Source organism: Cygnus atratus, chromosome 2 (genome assembly GCF_013377495.2).
Source record: "Cygnus atratus isolate AKBS03 ecotype Queensland, Australia chromosome 2, CAtr_DNAZoo_HiC_assembly, whole genome shotgun sequence".
Taxonomy (NCBI): Eukaryota; Metazoa; Chordata; class Aves; order Anseriformes; family Anatidae; genus Cygnus; species Cygnus atratus.
In genome coordinates, this window is record NC_066363.1 from 78,806,644 (window position 1) to 78,827,140 (window position 20,497).

General features: G+C 39.2%; 1 protein-coding gene across 4 annotated transcripts in view; it reads left to right on the top strand.

Moving 5' to 3' along the window:
* Positions 1-20,497, top strand: part of CDH6 (cadherin 6) — a 105,143-nt gene that overhangs the window by 57,225 nt on the left and 27,421 nt on the right. For all 4 annotated transcript variants that reach the window (XM_035567236.2, XM_035567238.2, XM_035567237.2 and 1 more), the window contains 2 exons: positions 18,347-18,641; positions 20,186-20,305. In XM_035567236.2, coding sequence (XP_035423129.1) covers positions 18,347-18,641; positions 20,186-20,305 — 415 coding nt within the window. The remainder of the gene's footprint in view (positions 1-18,346; positions 18,642-20,185; positions 20,306-20,497) is intronic.

Consider the following 20,497-nt stretch of genomic DNA (forward strand, 5'->3'; position numbering starts at 1 on the left):
ACTCCTCTTTCAAAGATTTACTGGCGCTGATAGAAGTTCCCTATACTGTCAGTCCCTGTGGAACAGAGATAACTCTGAAATGAAGGACAGTTGAGAGGTTAGAGGCCCAGGACGTGAATCCAGAAACAGCTTGCAGATTTTAAGCCATCGTATGGGGACTAAGAAAGGAGATAATGAGAAATGGGAGGGATGAGCAAGGATGTTATTCAGCAAATGAAAGGGAGGAAACAAAGCATGTTTAATGTTTACGGTCCTCATAATTGTGAATCTACTTGGCATCATCCTTATGCCCAAATACATTGCACGATATTAGAGCCTTACAACCATCTGTCTCAAACATACCACATTTCCTCCTTTATGGCACACGATGGTACTTACAATGTAACGGTACATAACCTCCTCCCCTTCTTCCCATTCTACCCAGAGAAGCCAAGGCAAGCAAATTCTGGGACCCTCAAGCCAGTATTTCTCTCTGGCTTGAGAAACGAAAAGAAACAAAAAAATCTTATTCTTCATTTTTTGTGTCCTGAACTGCATAATTTTGTTTTCTGTATGCTAATGACCCAGTGCTTACATTTGGGGCCACATCTTTTCACAGATCATCCTGTCCTCCCCTTGCCAGCAATCTGCCTGTTTTCTTGAACTGTGCGCCCTTAGACTTCTAGCTATAGAAAAATAGCTCAACACATTCATCTTTCTCCCCAAGGACGGACTGCAGGTGAAGTTCACACATTTTGGGGGGTTACTTAGATCACTGGTCTTTGGAGCTGTGATTACCATTTTCCTATTTGTTTATATAGCTGAGTAAAGTCCTCACTATAAAGCTGCAATGTCACGAATATGGAATTTGCAGGGCAGCAACAGCTAAAAAAATCCTTTTTTCAGGCTCAAGACAAAGATCCATTGTTATTCCACCATTCATTATTTACAGTTGGCTCACTGAAAAAATTAAACCATAAAGCTTAGAGAAATCTCTTTATTAAATGAAACTCTTATCCTCTGTGACTCCCCTTGCTTTTGCTGCTGTTTCTCTTGCTGGTGAACAGAGGTTCACAGTGGGGCAGCAGCAGATTGAGAGCTGTGGCCAGTCAGCATAGCATTTCAAAACACAAACTGAAAATGTGTTGTGATGTGAATAGCTACTGCTGATCCGTATGCGTTAATGCAGACCGTGGCTTGCTTTCAACATTAATGGGGTGAAACAAACCTTCGCATGCACTTGCAAATACTTCAGGGTTCAGTGAAGCTTGTACTTAGCATCAAAGTCTGAGGCGGCAGATGAAGGAAAGGTAAGAATCACACTCTGGAAGGAGGGGAGAAAGGAAAAATATCAATCCTTTCTCTTTTTTTCTTCTAATTTCACCCCAAAAAAAGCATATACCACCACCAAGAACAACAAATTTTGTAGAGAAAATACAGAGTGAGCTGAGAGCTAACCTGTACGTTACAGGAGAAGGGGAAAAACTTACCAGCAAATGTTTATTCTCGATCTATCATTCCTACTGTTTTCTTTTCAGAGTTGTTTATTCTGGGGTTATATCATCCAAAGAAGACTGCAGCCCTTCTATCCCCAGCTGCCATACGCCATGTTGTACAGAGCAGGACTCTAGAAAAGCCCAGCTGGAGTGGCACCTCTGTATAGCAATACTGTCTATCTGGCACTATTTCTTTGTCTCTGTGAAACATCAAGTGTTCTTTCACCATTAGACATCTATTGGAACAAATAAGGTTTTACTGCCCTGCACAGCTTCATAATCATCATTCTGTCTTCTTTAGTGTGTTTGCCCTCTTTGCACCTACTATATCTTCATGTTGGAAGGCTGCATCAGTCAAGTAATGTGTGTAACTTCTGTGTTTAGAATCATGTTATCATCAATAAGAGGTTAAAATCTCCCTAAAAGACAGAACCATATCACTGTACCTTTGGCTCTGTGACATGGTTCTTCCTACATAGCAGCCCTTGTAATCCAGCTGACTCGGGCACCAACAGAGGAGTTAAAGGGCATGCAAAGAGAGGTGTCAGAGCGTTCACAGCTTCTTTCCACTCCATGCTCTTTCTGTGGTTTTACACATTTCAGGTCAGTTGCTTAAAGCAGAGTTAATGCTGCTTACAACTGCTAAAATCCCTCGCAGAATGTCCTGTACACGTAGGGAATAACAACCTCTACGGGTGTTGCAGACAGAGAGTTAATGCCCTGTGCATAACAACTCTTGCATGGATATTCATAATTGTAAACTGGTGTGAGCTTGAGCCTTGTGCTACTTCCAGTAACAATGTCCATCAGGATCTACACAATTCACCCTGACAAACCCACCTCATGCAAATACCTCTAATTTACCTATAGAAAATATTTTCTGTAAAACTATTTTTAGATGATTTAGACTGATTGGATCATATCCACTACATGTTCTTAAGATACTTTTTTATTCCACAAATACTAGGTAGCAATTTGGAGAACACAGACACAAATATTCTCACCAAAAGAATTCCAGGCTCTCCAGTCAAAATCAGCCCTCATTCCTAGACAAGCCGTGTTGGATCTGAACTGCTGAGGACTGAATATCACTCCTGAAAGAATCACAGAATAATGCAGGTTGGAAGAAACCTTTAGAGGCCCTCCAGTTGAACCCCCTGCTCAAAGCAGGTCCATTTATAGCAGGTTGCTCAAGGCTTAGTCAAGTTCTGAGTATCTCCAAGGACAGTGATTCCACACCTCTTCAGTGCTTAGCCATCTCTCCTTTCATTTTTTTCTCCTAATATTTAATCAGTTTCCCTCATTGCGGCTTCTGTCTACTGCCTTTCATCCTCCATCTTCTCTAGCTCTGTCTTCTCTACACTGCCCCATTATACAGCTGTAAACAACACTAAGCCTTCTCTTCTTAAATCTAAACAAAAACATTCCTTTCTCCTCTCTTCATACATCATACACTCCAACCTCCTAACCCTCTCGGTGACCCCTCTGTAGACTCCCTGCAGTGTGTCAATGTCTTTCTTTTACAGAGGAGGGACGAAACTAGATGCAGCGCTCCACTTGCATTCTCACAACGCCTGAATGGAGGAGAATGATCTATGCCCTCTATCAATGGGCCACACTACCTCTAAAAGAAACCAGTATACAGTTGGCTTTCTTCTCAGCAAGGACATACTGGTGATTCATTTTCAGATTTTTGAAATGAAACACCCAGATCCTTCACTGCAAAAATGTTTACTATCCAGCCTGTACTGCTGTAAGGGATTAGTCCAGCACAGACACAGGACTTTTTGCATTTGCCTGTGTTGAACTTCATGAGGTTTCCATCACTCCATTTCTCCAGGCTGCTGATGTCCTTCCAGATAGCACCTCTACCTTCCCAATATTGAGAGCTCTCCATGCAACCAACCCCAAGTTTTTTTTACGACTTGCAAAGTTGCTGAGAGCACATTCCATCATTTGAGGTGTTAATAATTAAGCAGTACTGACCCCCAGTATCATCCCCTGAGGAACAACACGAGTAATCAGCCACCAGATGGACTTCTAACCACAGATCTCAACCCTTTGTGCTTGTCTATCCAGCCAATTTTCCACACGTTTATGCAGTCTGTATCTCACCAATTTGTCCATCAAAATACTGTGACAAAGGCTTTACTGAAGTCATGCAATATCCTCTGCTCCCTACTCGTCCACTATGCCATCCATGTCACCATGGAAGGCAAACAGGTTGGTGAAGCAATTTGCCATTGCTAAATCCACATCGGTTGTTCCCAATCACCTTGTTTTTTTTCATGTGCCTAGATTTAGCTTCCAAGCAATTTGCTCCATACCCTTCCCTGGGACTGAGGTATAGCTGGCCAGTCTCTAGTTCCCAGCTCTTTCTTGTCCTTCTTTAGAACGGGTGTGACTTGCCCTGTTTTCAGAAATTAGGAACCTTCCACAATCACTATGGCTTTTCAAATATTACAGAAAGAAAAAATTCCTTCACCATCCTTAGATGCATCCTATATTATCCCATGGACCTGAGTTTGTCTGATTTGTTTAAAAGGTCTTTATTCTTTAGATATATATATATATATATATATTATTTTATTTATTTATTTTCATTTGCTGTGTAATGCATCACGTCACCAAAATTTGCTGTTAGGCTCAAGGACCTTTGAGACCTGAGGGCAAACTGCACTTTCACGTCCTCAGGAAGTTCTTCTGCATGCATCCAACATAGTGCATCCTCTGGTCAACTCATCAATCTCTTGCGTGAAGAAATTGTCTTATGGCACTTTGCAGAAAGCTGGGTTGCTTGCACACAGCCATATTGCCTTTCCAGCAGACATCAGAATGATTAAAGTCCCTCACGAGTACTATAGCCTGCAATCATACAGCTTCCTCCATCTGTCTAAAGAAGCCTTCACATACTTGGTTTCTTTGAGCAGGCAGCCTGTAGTGGATGCCTACCATGATATCACTTGTGGTGGTCTGTCTTTTTATCTGCAAGCTCTCGAGTGATTTGTCACCTGTTCCAAAGCAAAGCTCCATCTACCTGAGCTGATCTTTTGCTAATCCACCTTCCTGGCCTGGCCTTCCTAAAGGACCTACATCTTTCTATTGCAGCATACGTGCTGCCACGTGAGCTACCCCTTGTGTCCTGGCTTGATCCTTTGAAAGAAGAATCTACTCAATGGCAGCCTTGGCTAAGGTTTCCCATAAGCAAACTCTTGGTCAAGCAGCCTTCCTCCAGAGGGCCCTGTCAAGATTTATATATGTGGCCTTTTCAATTGCCTCACACAACTCCTTAATTATCTGTTTACACAACACAAACATTAGAAACAAAGTTGGGAAACATGACAGCATGGAGATATTTTTCCTTTCTCACTTTCTGAATTACAGCCCTAGATGAGCCAGGCATGCAAATAGATTAAGGACTCTACTAAACCTGTGGATATGAATTTATTTCCTTCTTGTTTGATCTTCATTTAAATGAGAATGTGGCTTCTCCTTTGTTTGAGTGTTTGTCTATATTCTCGCTTCTCCGCTCCCTACTTTCCACCCTGCCACACACACTTTCACCTAGCATATAAAATTCATACACATACCTCTGGATTTGATTGGCAGCATTAAGTACAGCTCAGAAAATCAAGGGGTCACCTTTGTCAGTAAGCAAAGGATGAGCATTTGCTTTCACGCACATCCATCAGGGAGTAGTAAGAAGCTGTTACTTACTGAAGAAGCCGTTACTTACTGAAGAAGCCTGATGTTTTATTCAACTACATCCCAATAAAAACATTTCTGGATATTAGGCCAAGCATGTTGTGTTTTTTTTCTTCCCTAGTTCATCATTAAGTGATACCTACTCGCTCCTCCCCACCCCTCCCCAAAGAATAGAGATTTTTACTGCATTTAAAATGTATTTCTTCATCTAACTTTATGAATCCATATTATTGCCACAAAGAAAGATAAAGGCTGATATAATATTAAAATTAAGGTGCTGTATTTGCCAATGATTTAGGGATATTTTTTAAAGTTTGGAAGTCTGAGAAAAACACTTTTCAGTTAAATGGGTAATTTTGACCTCTCATAAAGAGTAAGCCCTGGGTAAATTTCCTGAGATACCGAAGGCAATCAAAACTGGATGTATAATACAGATTGATTTCACTAACTATTCTAATCAAGTAATTTAGACATTAAGGGACATATACTGAGACAAATTATTAGTTACCAAGGTGCATGTTTGTAGAAAGTAGTCTTTTTTTGAAAAGAAAAAAAAAATCCTAATTTCAGTAAATACCTGTTGTCAGCTACTGTTATTTGAGTTCCCTTTCTGACTGAGTAACGCAGTAGAGGATAGAAGTCCCATAAAAGTCAGCTGGAGATCTTCAAAGATACGGAAATCAACCCACAAAAGTATTCTGCCATAAAATGACTACGTACACACACACACTATGATACCTTTTTCCTGTGTAATTTTAAAAAGATTACATATATATATGTATACATGTAGTAGATATCTGTATATATACATATATATATATAATGTCTTCTGGCTCAGCGAGTACCTTTTCTTGCAAAAATGGAAATGCAACATAGTCAATATATTATTTAATAAAGTTAAAGAGTGAAGGTACATTAACTATACTGTAGGTATCTTTTCCTGTGCACATACCTGTCTTTGAGATATACAAGGATGTCAGGATATGGGAGCTATTTTGCTCTGACTTGAAAGAAAGCTGCAAGGAAAGTATGTGCTCTTGAATTGTATTTGCAATTCTCATTGAAAAAATGGGGATTTAGGCAAGAGACTTCTATGGAGGCATCCTTTTCTTCAGGGACTCATTGCACTCCCACTGAAACTCATTACAAGTTAGGCACTTAATTTTCCTTAACTCCACAGCTCACCCAGTAGAAGAAAAAACACACGTTTATTTTCACTTTAGCACAAAGTCATAAGTTTTAAGACACCTCCAGATGTTATTTGAGCTCATATAGCCAGCCTCAGTTCAGAAACTCCCCTATCTACCCCCTCCCTTAAGTAACCTGTGGTGACAGTGACTTTCAGCTAGTGGAGAATAAGCACCTGAGAGCAATTACATTTTGTAGTGTTGCAGCTGGATTAGGAATAGGACATCAACCCACCCGCTAAATGCAGCAGGCTCTGGCAAAGCCACAGTATTTCCCTTGCTTTATTCCAGTTTCTTCAGTCTTTCTACAAGCTAACATAGAGCAAATTACACCTAAGACTTTCAAATCATGTTATAATCATTATGTACAGAACTGAGAATTGTTAACAACCCACATTTTACTGCAGGGAGAATGCAGAAGCATCAAAAAGTGATCTAGCATCAGACAGTAAGACTGTGACAGAGACAATATTAAAACCTGCAAGTCCTGTATTTTCAACTACAAGCCTACCTTTTCCTTGCATATCTTGTGTTTTTGTCAAAGAGATGCACTTACATGCACTTCACTCCTTGCTGTTGTTATTTTTTTTTATACCAAGCAAATCATCAGTTATGCCTCAAACTAACCTTTCCATTTAGTCTTTAAGACGCACACTCTAATCCAATGACTGACTATGCAGTTATGGGAGGAAACCTGCAGTGGTGAGCAAGTCCGTCTCCTATAACAAAATGACTTGTACAGCTCTTTATGGCTTTCAAAGCTTCAAAAGACTGAATTTTCATTGCTGACCACTAGGTAATAAAATAATTTTTAATCTCTTGTAATGTTCTGCTCAGATATACATGCAAGAGAGTATTCTTCGTACCTGAGCTAGGGTATGCAAGTCTGGGGTGGCTAAGTCCTTCACGCTTTTTCCTAGGTGAATACTGATGCTTCAGCTAAAACCAGTCCCGCTGTCTACCAGGTACTGTTTCTAACGCACACTTTAAAAAGAATGGAAAAAAAGGGCTGGTAGTTACTATGACAAAGAAATGCCAGACGCTGACATGGATGGACCAAAAAGCATAAAAACATTTTTTCAAACAGCTTTGGCCTTCCATATGGAATTGAAAACCGGTTAACAACCATATCTTTGTAAGGGTAATTCTAGAAGTCTGTCCAGTGCTATTTTGTTATGATCACTGCTGTTCAGCTGTAGAGGGCAACTGCATAATGAAACCCAACTGCTGTAAGTAAAACCATAGAAAACAGTTTACAACAAATATATATATATATATATATTTTAAGTGAGAGAAAGCAATTACTCAGAGGTGTAATGGCTTTGAGTTCTTTAGTGCCTACAGAGTGAGAATGGATCTCTTTCTTATGGTTATCAGGTAATTCAAAGAAAAGCAAGAAGTTTGGTGAAAACATGAAATTCAAGGGCCCTTATGTATAGAGAAGATCAGACTTGGACACAGTCTGCCTTATTAACTAGAGACTTACTTCTCTGTCATAACTGTGAATTTACTGTCATTTACAGTTATAATTGTGGTTAAAGATAATAGCAAGAGGAACAAATAAAACTGCTTTACCACAGAAAACCTGAGCAGCTATCAGCTCAAGAGAATATGGTGACACCTTTACGTAGTTTGCAGCCTTGTTAAATAATCATTAAGATGTGATAACAAGTTGCTCCTAGAGGGAGCAACCTACAGAATAAGAGACCTTCCCAGTTTGATGTACTGTGGTGCAGGACAAAAGCTCTTGTGTCATTGTCCCTGTTTAATCACACTGAAGAGCAGCAGCAGTTGGGGAACCCAAGAGGGAAAGAGCTGATAGGCCCTAGGCATCCTTGAAAGGACTGACACTTCCCAATTGATTTTCTGCAAAGCTGATTAGGTGTGGCTGCATGTTTGCACTTCAGGTTAGAAAACCCATTTGTGCTTTGAAGGGTGTGTAATAAAAGCATGAGTCACCACAGTACGGACGTTTAATCTTAGTTTTGCATGTTTTAAATAGGACAGCAGGTTCCTGACTACTCTTTGGGCAGCCTGTCCCATAAGCCAAGGATCACAACATCAGCCAAATTATCATCCAGGTCTATCTCAGGCCATGCAGCCTCACGTATAGTCCTCACAAAAGGAGAATGAAAAGAGCCTTCCAACCTGCCTGGAGGGTGTGAGTCCGGAGGGTCCAAAGTGAGAGCACTTCGCCTCTTGTCCCTGGTCAAATGATAAATTCTCATTCCAGTGCCCTTTATACTCTATTTCTTACTCCTTTTTTTTTTTTTTTTTCATCCCAGCACCCTATACTCTTATCACAGGGCCTTTTCTACGTTTTGTTTGTTTGTTTTGAAATCAGATGCCACCATCTTTTACTCTCAGTTTGCCTTTCAAGCACTTGTTTGCTTCTGAATCTTGAGATGTTCTTACTGCTTCTCGGTCCATTCATTTCCTGAAGCTGTTCAGAAGCACAATACTGTTTTTAGCTTCTCTTAGCACCATTACAGAGAATGGATTGGCACTGCTGCTTTTGAGAGTGAATGAGAAATACCACTGACATTTTGATACTCTCAAGAAGCAGATAGATATCATTACCCTGGTGTTTTTTTGTTATTGTTGTTGTGGTTTTTTTGTTTGTTTTTTGTTTGTTTTTTTTTTTTTCTAGGTGTCTTTTTATTCCTCCTATAGTTCTCAGTCTCAGCACAATCTTTTTGCAGATGATTCTACTGTTACTGAATGCTTCTACCTGACATCTAGCTTTTTTCCCCATTTTCTGTGGGTAGAATCTTAGCATTTTTTTCTCCTTTAAACTCATGGCATGTTTATCTTGTAAAATCCTCAGGGTTAGAGCAAAGGACTAGTACCTAGGTTAAAGGGGAGCCTAGGGGACATTTTTGTTTTACCTTTGCCTCTTGATAAAACTTTCCAGTTGCATTTTGGACTTTGAATCCTTTACAGAACTTTTGGTGTTTTGTTGTTTGGTTTTGTTTGTTTGTTTGTTTTTGCTAATCTACCTGATTCTGTGCAACTAGGGCTGATACAGTTTCGTTGTGGAAAGTAGGTTGTAGGTATGAACTTTATATAAAAACAAAGTTCCATAACTTGTTTTATATTATTTTATCAATAGGGTTCCACAGCTGAATATCTTAGGGTTTAAAGTCTTTCTGGATTTGCTATACCACCCTTTATAGCATTAAAAAAAAAAAAAAAAAAAAGTAAGCACAATACAAATAGGACATCATAGTGTATTTTCAAATAACTCCAAACAAACCAACATCCCCAGAAGTCTCATATAACCTTAGTAATTCTTCAGTTCTGTTTCATTAATTTATTACAGGTTTAATATTTGCACACCTGATTTTAGTACTGTATCATATCCACTGATCAGAATATCTCACAGAAACAAAAAGATGATCTTAAAAATGGAAGGAACAGAAACAGGATAGAAATGCAATGTTCATGAAATAGAAGTTGGGAAAAAAACATCAAATACACAATGAATGGTCCTAAATTATAAACAGTAAGAAAAGGAGAAAAACCTGAGTGTTTTAGTCAGTCCTGGGATGACAGGAAGAAGCTAGTTCAATATGGCAATGAAAATGGCAAATGTACCTACTCATTTGTAATAAAGAAAGGAAAATATTAACATCACTGTTTAAAAACCTGCATCCGCTCATACAGAAGGAAAGACAATCAAAATGGACCAATTACAGAAAAACTAGTAGGAACATCAGTCCTTCATATCCGGCCTTTTCTTCACTGACTGTTTTTGGAATCCACTTGACTCGAAAATGAGAGACTATGACTGTAAACAGGATTCCGAGGACTGAAAAGTGCCCGTTTTACAAGAGAAGAATACATATAGACTGTTAGCCTAGCAAAGAAAAGTACTGCGAGCATAAGGGATTATTATCTTTAAATGTTGGAAGAGGAAGAATATATGAATGTGGGAGGAGGTCCTTAAAACAGAAAAACAATCTTGGCACGAGAACACAGATAATCTGGGAAACAAGATTTTTTCTAATCATCAGAGCAGCGATTTCTTCAAATAGGTACTGTGTACCTGTCATACCTTTTTCCTCACTAGGCGTGGTGGGAAGCAAGGAAGTTAGAACTGCATTAACAAACTGAAACACTCAGGAATCAGTCACACTGAGCCATATGAGGTTTACTGTATCAACTGTAATATAGTAACTATACTCCAACTTCAACCCCCTGCCATAGGCAGGGACACCTCCCACCAGATCAGGTTGCCCAGGGCCCCGTCCAGCCTGGCCTTGAACACCTCCAGGGATGGGGCATCCACAGCTTCTCTGGGCAGCCTGTGCCAGGGCCTCACCGCACTCTGAGTGAAGAATTTCCTCCTAACCTCTAATCTAAATCTCCCCTCTTCCCATTTAAAACCATTCCCCCTTGTCCTATCATTATCTGCCTGAGCAAAAGCTGCTCTTCATCATTTTTATAAGCCCCCTTTAAGTACTGAAAAGCTGCAATGAAGTCTCCCCGGAACCTTCTCTTCTCCAGGCTGAACAGCCCCAGCACTCTCAGCCTTTCTTCATAGGGGAGGTGCTCCAGATTGCTGTATTGCTTAGGAAAGCAGATCTTGGGTTAGTGAAGAGATATAAAAAAGTGGGTATCTACTTCGAGCACCTGTCATAACAGTCTAAATAAAGCCCCTGCGTGGAGGAGCTCTTTCCGGCAGCTGCACATCTGGAATGATGGTGCTGTGCTCTGGTAAGGTCAAGTCTGTTCGCATTTCTCTTTTCAGCTTGTCAATACTTTTAGTTTGGTTCGTTTATTTTCTTTGGAAATGACAGTGTTTGAATCTTACTTCAAACTGCTGCTCCCCCACCTCTTTTGAGGCTGTAGAGTATAAATGTTCATATAATCTTCAAATTGCTTTGTGTAAGAATGGAATCACTTCTTATAGTTCTCTAAACACCTTTTCCTCTTCTCTTCTGAATTCTTTTTTAGCATCCTCCCATTTTTACCAGAAATTTAAGTTAATTTTTTGAAATAATGATATAAGTTAAAGGTAGGTACCTACATCTTAACATAACCATCCAGATATGTGACCTAAGCAGACAAGTAGCCTCAGTGTTCTAGCCACAGTCTCTGTTCACTGTCCTCTTTAAATAATGTTAAGTCCATTAACCACTTCCAGTTAAGTTTTATAGAGGAGTAAAGGTGTTGAAACCATTCATCTCCTAAACAGTTTGGAAGAACAGTAGCTGCATGAAGCGAAGAAACCTACTTTGTGCCTTGACTGTTTGGCTGTGCCATAAATATGCATATAAGCTATTGCCAAACATAGAACATTCTGACTCTTTTCCAGCCAGGATTTAGGGGATATGAGAAGGAGCTTAGCATTTTGCTTGCAAGAGGTTTTGAGGACACGGCTGGAGCAGGATGTATGAAATACCATGCAGTGGGCTAACTGATAGGAGGAAGAGCAGAATGCTTTGCCTAAGGGGTGCATCTGAAAGAGAGGTTATGTGAACCATGAAAGGAACCAGAGCTTTGCATAATTGAAGCCATAAGAACATGGCACACACATCCCCAGGAAATCTCTCATTTCTGGTGATGCTGGATCTCCCTGTGGATCTTGTGGAGTATCTTTTTAGAAAAAAAATCTTTTATGTGTTAAATTATTTCTTTAAGTATTTGCCCTGATGATACGTGACAAAGTGTATGAATTTGTAGGTATATGGAATACATTCAGTGTTTGGCAGGTAGTTTTTTGGGCATTAGGAAGCAAATAAGTAAGTTTCAGCAAAATATATATAAGTACTTATTACCTAATGTACAAAAAAATGCTTTTTTCCTTTTAACACAGAGTCACCAAGTGGAGTAAAAGCTTTTGGGATGATTATTTGATGATATTAATGGTGTTGATTATGATATTAATTTACAAGGTTGGATGATGTTACAGGGATAGAAAGCACCAGGAGGGACAAGGAGGTTATTATTCTGAAATGGAAATCGTGTGCAATATTATAGTATTACAGTATTTTGAGTGCTTTAGTTTTTTTGAATGCTGTAGCATCGCACTGTGTAACCTCAAGCAATACATGTCGTTGAATTTGTTCAGTACTAGACAAGACTGCTGTTTGGATCTATTCAATTTGGAGTGAAATCATTGCTGTGAATGCTGCCAAGTGTAAACCAGTGATTTTCTTTGTTACCAAATGCCTACTTGCTACTTTAATAATTGGTCTCTATTTCATTATTGTGCTAGGGGAAAAAAATGTGACCACAGCAACTCCAGAATAGCAAGTTCTTTTAATAAACGCAAACAATAAGATATGGGGCAGTTAATTTCTGGATAACTGTAGGTTGATGGTTCAGTGTGTACATCCCAAGGTTAATTGGCTTGTGTCTTCGTAAAAGTCCAGGAACTGCTCTGAAATTCAGGGAGTTGGGGTTATATTCACAGCAGGAACCAGAACTTGGTCTGTCGGATGGATGGAAAACTGCCTAGCCCACTGAATTGCCAGGTATCATAACCAGTGATATGACATTAGTGGGAGCTAAACTGCAATTTACAGCTGTCTTACATAACCTAAAGCCACTTCCTGAATGAGATTAACTATGATGTTTAAATCAGTGTTATAGAGTGAGGTAGAGGAGGGATGTTATTTCACTCTGGAAAATATCCACGGCCTGCAATTTCATTTTTTTGGAATTTAATTACCACAGCTATAAAAGTACATTCTCAGTGAAACCTCATTACAAATATGTGTGCTGGAAAGCTGCCTCTCTCTAATGCATTCCATTTTAACACACGCACACAAAAAAAAGACATAGCTTAATCTTAACCTATTACAATATATGGGACCTCACTTTCATTACAAAGTTTTGGTGCTGCTGTTTCATACAATTTTGTATCAAGGTGGATTTAGTGTGATTAGTAAAGGGCCCCAAAAGGGCCCCACCAGTCTCTGACCAGGCCGAGGCCCCTCAGCAGCCCCAGAGCCACCAGCCTCAGAGCCACTAGCCCCAGAGCCACCAGCCCCTGCCCCATAGAGGCTGCAGCAGGGCTGGGCTCCAGCTCCCCACAGCCCTGCCCTGCCTGCCCATGGCCCCCACCCAGCTGGGCCCAGCCTGGCCATGGCCCCATGGCGGTGCCTGGTGCTTGGTCTGCCCCGGTGCCCCTGGTGCCCAGCTCTTGGTGGGGCACTGGGATGGGCCCTACCTGGCCCTCACCAGCGTTAGAACACACTAACGCTGCTTCTTACCTGCGTACTGCCGACATTTTGGAGTACAGCTCTTGCACTTTGTAGTACCAAAGACAGATATTAGTAAGTCACACAACTTAATGCCAATTTGGTCTGCTGATTTCATGCCGTTTCAGTTTATAGTCTTATTACGAAAGTACATGTAAGACTCCCTTAATTTCTCCCCACATACTTTGCTGAAGTAATTCCTATTTGTGTAGCATGTGTCTGATTCCATTTTTGAAAACCTGGTAAAATTTTCATGGAGCTTTGCTTTAAAGTTAAGCAATCCTATGTATTGGAGATGAACACAAATACTGTAAATATATTCACTCACACACACACACACACACAAAATGCTCACAGTACAAATGCATTGTGCACAGCTTTCACCTACCTTTTTCTTTCTGTCACGGTGAGGAGACACTTGTCACTGCCCTTGATGCTTTTGGGGGCCTCTGCCACTGTGACACTGGGGAGAGAGAGGCTGCTTCAGATTGTGTCTACTTTCAATAAAAAATCCTCTTTTAAAATTACTTATGTATGTGACAATGAGCATGATGTCAAATACAGGTAGCTAACGCTGCAGTCCTGCAAGCATTTTAAACAACTCTTTGTGTTTCTTGCTGGAGGAATTAGGCCCTGGCTGTTTTCAGGCAGCCATATTAGTATTTTGGGCCAGGATGTTTGGGGGTTGGGGGTTGGGGGTTGGGGGGTTGGGGGGAGAAAGGAAAAAAATGGACAGTTTTTATTTGACTATAAATCATTAAAGGCAAACCAGATGGTTCACATAACAGTGGCATTAAAGTGAAATGAGTAAAAGTATGCCTAGGGCATAATAAAATCTTTAATTTGTCGTTCATCCTCAGCCTTAGCCAGGGATTGATGGGTGATTTCACAAAAGTGTCCTGACAAGATTCTGAGTGAATCAATTTACAATAATATTAATACAGCTCAATTGATGATGCATTTTCTGTTTATTGCAACAGCATAGACCTATTTCTTAACAATTTTCCTGACGTTTGGGGTATTGCTCAGTTCAGTGCCCCACTGACATGAATGTCATTGAGTAACACTGAGTTCCTCAGGAAATAAAAACTCTAATTTTAAGTGGAGCACTAAAAACATTTGGCTGTTTTAACATCATATTGAGGAACAGTAATATGATACAGTCCAGCTGACATGAGCACTGTGTCCCACAATGTATTATTCTATCCCATGACTATCTGCCATGGTCCATTTATCTGGCCTGTGACCAACTTTATGCAGAGGATAATGGACTCTCTTTTGCAACACGGGTTAGCACCCAGAGTGAAGCTATAATGTCTTGTGTTGGCTACGATCTGCCCTGCTGAAAGCATCTGCAGTATACTTTATATGCATATCTCATCACAGCAAACTTCCTGTGAAATGAGGTGTCTGGGTAGTGAAAAATAACTTCAGCTTAAAAGGAAAGCAGGGTTGTTACCACTACTCATTTCATCTTCATAACCTAACAATTGTGTTAAGTTTTATGTACAACACCATCAACGGCATTTTTAAGCGCATCTCTCCTCTGGGCCCTTCTTTTGGCCTAAGCTTGCACCATTAGTTTCGCCTTCGAATTTTATTCCTTTTTTTTTTTTTTTTTTCTTTTTAACGTGGTTAGAGCAGCAATCTCCCTTTTCATATAGGTCACACAGACAAAATATTGCTTCCAAGTAAACTGGCACTTAAGAAAAAATAGAACAGATTGCTTTTGCCTGGGTAAAATTTTATACCAAGTAAACAGTCAAGCACAGATAACGTAATCTCTAATAATAAATTGTTTTTCCAGGTATTTACCTCACATGTGAATGCTGCAAATTTAACATCTGTAAGAAACTTTCCTACAGATCTGCAGGAATGTTATTTTCTGAAAAAGAAGGGCACAAAATCCAAACTATTTTGGCCTAGCTATTAAGCAGTCGATGCTACTGCTGTGATATTGGCCTATCCCACCAAAAAGAAAAACTAAACAAAACACCTGATGTTGAATGGTTAGAAAATCATCATAATTTACTGAAATCAAGCATTGTAATTATACCCTTTGAGAATCTTTATGAAGCAGGTTCTTGAGGCCATGTGTGGTGACACACTGTAAGGGCACTGTTGGTTTGAAGAGCAGGCACTCAGCCAGACTGAGCTCTGTGTAACATACACTAGTCACAAGATGTGACCTCCTTCAGATTTCACTCTTACAGTAAATAAGCCATTTACTGTCTGACCAACTGAGCACTTAGTTTGTTCTGTCATGTCTTAGGAAAGTTTTAAAACTGAAGGTAACAGAGTTGAAAAGTATCTTGTCATATGGAATATTTATTTTCAAAAGTTAATGGTTTTACTGAAGGGCTAGAGACTTAACCTTTCTTTGATGAAGATCACCTCATTCTCAACATTAATGAGTTAGTACACCGAGATGTACATTTTCTTAATACACAGAGTCACAATCCATCTTACTCAGGTGGATTAGTTGTGGGAAAAGAATGGAAATTTCATAAACTATTGACTTGAAAAAAATCACACATTTCTATTTTTAGCTCTTTAGGTGGTCTAGACTATGTAAAAAAATATTATGGAAAACAATTCCCAGCGGTTCCAACACCTTTTCTAGCTTGACCTTTTTTGCTACCTTGTTCTTTGAAACCAGTTTTAATTAAAATGGTGATAAAAATTATTTTGGGAGTCAGCCTGTAATAAGTCTCACAACAGCACTATTCCATGATTAATATGAATTAATGATAGTCTGTTACTGAGGGCTGTTTTTCTCCCAATATGATGCAGACAAAATTAAAGAGGCATTCAAGGCAAACAAAAATTAAATTTTGGGGTGTGAAACAACCATAAGAAATACACATTTTTAAAAACAGAATTCTTTCCATGCCTTTTCTGTTGCAGGTTGCCTTTGAGAAAATTATATTCAAATATCCTATTATAATTACTTCCCACAGTAGACTTCTAGTCTGACTTCTTAACAAGCAGGTCTAACAGATGTTCTTCAGGGGCTTAGGTTCTATCTAGTAGTATAATTTCTGTAGGCCTGATAGCCAACAGACTGGGACTCAGGAGATTTGAACTCTATTCCATGTATAGTTTTGGGAAACTTGAAGTTTCTATACTTTGTTATTCAAAAAACAGAACAAGTGTTATTGACTGCTTTTGTGAAGGGTTTTGAAATGTGATGAAAAGTGTTGCATACAAGCTGGCTATTGGTATTCCTATTATCAAGAGAAGGGGCTCTGTGCAAAATTACATTGAATGCTCATTTTCACACTGAAGGAGAAAATGAAGGAACAGTGCCTTGGCACGTCTGCTAATGATTAACCATGCTACAGTTCTGAGATTTTATTTTATTGAACACTCTTTGTATGTGTGGTGTTAAAGAGATTTGCCTTTGAAGTTGGACTGGTTGCATGGAGCATGCTTTCTGTAGGGACCACAGGCACGTGGTGGAGTGCTATGCCACCAAGTGTGTTGTCAGTATGCTGCCAGCATAGCACTGATCTGGGCAGAAGGTTGGAGGAAGCCCAAAACATTGACCATATGGTCCTACTGGAGGCTGCCCTTCAGTGTGGTTGGGGCATAGCCAAGCACTGGCAAAATCTACGTGAAGATCATAATATTCTATATTCTTTCAACTTACAAATCTTTCTGTTCTATGCAGCATGCTATCCACCAATGCTAAATACTTCACCACACATTCAGCTGGGTATATTTTTTGTTATTTGCATTCAGGAGGAGAAGCAATGAGCTGGTCAAGAAAGTCCATCTCTCCTGGCTCATCAACATGTCTTTTCTATGAAATCAACCATCTGCAGAATCTGATACCTGATCTTTTTTTCCCCAAGAATTTCATCATAAAATGATGAAACCAAACTTAGAATCCATTTTAATAAATATATATTTTTCCTGTAATGTATCAAGAAAATAAAATGCAGTTGATTAGCCTTGATTTTAAAGCCAGGGGAATAAATATGCCCTTATCAAAGGAAGAGCCATCACAGTAGGATTTAATCGGTTGTACTTTGTGTGTGCTAAGCAGCATTTCAAGGGAAATGGAAGTCTCCTGGGAAAAAAAGGTGATAGTTTGGGCAGCTCATGATTTGTATGCTATCATCATTCTCTTTCCCCTGCCAACACCATGTTTCAGCTTGGTCCATGTCCCTTTGGATAAAGGGAACTGAAGTATTCATTGCCAGTGCTGGAATGGTCTGGTACACACGCCTGCCTCTGCTCTTGGTTTGCTGCATTTGTTAATATATGTATTTTCCTGTTATATGTGTATTTAGTAGTCCAGGGGACATAACAGCACAGAACACAGAATTTAAACTCAAGAAGTGACTGGCATGGCCACTTTTTAATTCTTTGCTTACTACAGTTCACGAGTCTGCTGTTTTTCCAGCTGTAGGATCTCAGTATCCTATATATTCCTAGGATTCCACCTGAGCCACTGGCATTTAGATCAGATTAATGTATGCTTAGCTTGTGGAAGTGATCTGCAGCTGTGGTTCGTGGTTTTTCTTAGTTTCTTATAATACAGCAAATGGTTTCAATTCAATTCAGACATCAAGACAACTCTATCAATTCAGTGCTCCTACTGAGGTATCATCTCATTTCCTAAAAGCAGTGTACAGCCTTTTGGCTGGGCATTAATAATAGTAAAACCTGTATCATGATAACAAGATAAAGTACCTAGAATTGTGTTCCAATTATTTATTTTTCCTTTTTTTTTTTTTTTTAATTCCCATTTCACCACCAGCTGCATTCAGACCAGGATAAAGGAGATGGATCACTTAAGTACATCCTTTCTGGAGATGGAGCAGGAGACCTCTTCATTATCAATGAAAACACTGGTGACATCCAGGCCACAAAGAGACTAGACAGGGAAGAAAAGCCTGTATACATACTTCGTGCCCAGGCTATAAACAGAAGGACTGGAAGACCAGTGGAACCAGAATCTGAGTTCATCATTAAGATCCATGATATCAATGACAATGAGCCAATGTTTACAAAGGACGTTTACAATGCCAGCATCCCTGAAATGTCAGACGTTGGTAGGTGCTAACTAACAGTTAATTTCAGTGTCTGATATGGGTTCTTTATGTGGATTTTATTAAGGCCCCAAAGTTTAGAGACATCTGTTGTTTGAGTTGAGTAAAAGTACCTCAGCCATTTTAAAAATTCTAACCCCAGGAGAATTAGTAACAACTGTTTGCTGAAAACAGAAGTGTCCACTGAGTGCAACGCACTCTCTCTGTTGTGCCACAGAAAAAGCAAGTTAATGCAATCTTGTTTAGTTGACAGTGAAAGTAAGCTGAGCTTACCTCTGTTACATACCTTTAAAGGGTTTAACATATTGCTAACATGATTTAGGTGCAGTTTAATAGTATGTTAAGCCATGGTCACCCATGTGTGTCAACACAACCCCCAGAACTACTAAGCAAACCTTGTTTAGTTCAAGAAAGTTAAAAAAAAAAAAAAAAAAAAAAAAAAAGAAGTGGAAAACAGCAAGCACAGAAGTGAATGTACACACTTCAGGAGAGAAAACTATCAGCCAAGTCAACTCATCACTAATTCTTAGATATGTCATTAACTTCCTATGACCCTTGTTGCTTTTTTTAGGCAACAAAAATAAGCTCCAAAGTCCACTGATGTCCATTGAAATCTTTCTATTGCTTTCAAATGTATCAAGCCGTAAGAATCAATCAACAAAAGAAAAGAAAATAATTTCCTTGAAATATGATTTTAAGATTGGATCTTTTTCACAGAAGTTGACAGGTTTTGATTTTTTCTCTGTGATTCTGAGGAAGGTCATTTTGATTTCTTTGTCAGAGAGCAAAGGATGGTTGAACTGCAAGAAGCACACTTCTAATCTGAAATAATACCTAGGGAAAGAAACGTTAATTAATCACGATCAAGAATGAGATTAAAATAAAGCTCAGGCAATATGAAAATAAAGACTTTGGGGCATACTCTCTCCTCTCATTCATGGGACTTGTCACATGGATGAAAACTTACCTGGTGAAGGAGAACCTAATATTCACATTTTAATATGTGAAGTGAATAATTTATTCACAAATCTGTTTTAAATGCCAAAACCTAAGCTAATTTTTCATGTTTGTTAACACTTTGCCTAGGATTCAAAACCATTTCTTTCTCTAAAAGGTATATGAAAAAACAGATTTACATTCTGATGTCAAGCACCTTCAAGTCTAAGATTGTTCAGATTGTAAATTTTAGTCTAACCTGTTATAAGCATGAGTAAATTTCTGAAAGTATATTCTTGACCGATATTCAAATTCTAAATACCTTCAGTATCTGGGGAAAGGTGGGTTTTGGGTTTGTTCATAAGAATTACGATAAGGAATCTACAAATACAGTCAATAACTGCATTGTAATGAACTGAGAAAAAGCCATCTATCATTTTGGTTTTGGACCTATGACCTTTATGAGCAGAGAAATTTCTGAAAAATAAGAATATCTCCACTTTTCGCCCTAAGTTTGACTTGAACATGAGCTATGCTTTTTCTACATCATAAACTGTCTTGGGCATGGAAAAAAAGTGCAGATTTTTATTTTGTTTAATTTATCATTGCAGGTACCTTTGTTGTGCAAGTCACTGCAACTGATGCCGATGATCCTACATATGGGAACAGTGCTAAAGTTGTCTACAGCATTCTCCAGGGACAACCATATTTCTCTGTTGAATCTGAGACAGGTCAGGAGAGCTTATCTGTCATTCTGTGACAATGTCTGCAATTTAAAATGACATGCTAAGCCAAGCTAGGACATATTAGACAAAAACTTCAAAGAGATTACATCTTATTCAGTGCAAAATCTGACAAATCTAATAGAGCGATACATCTGTAAACATGACACCTACATTATTTTAATCTTACCACCAGCAAAG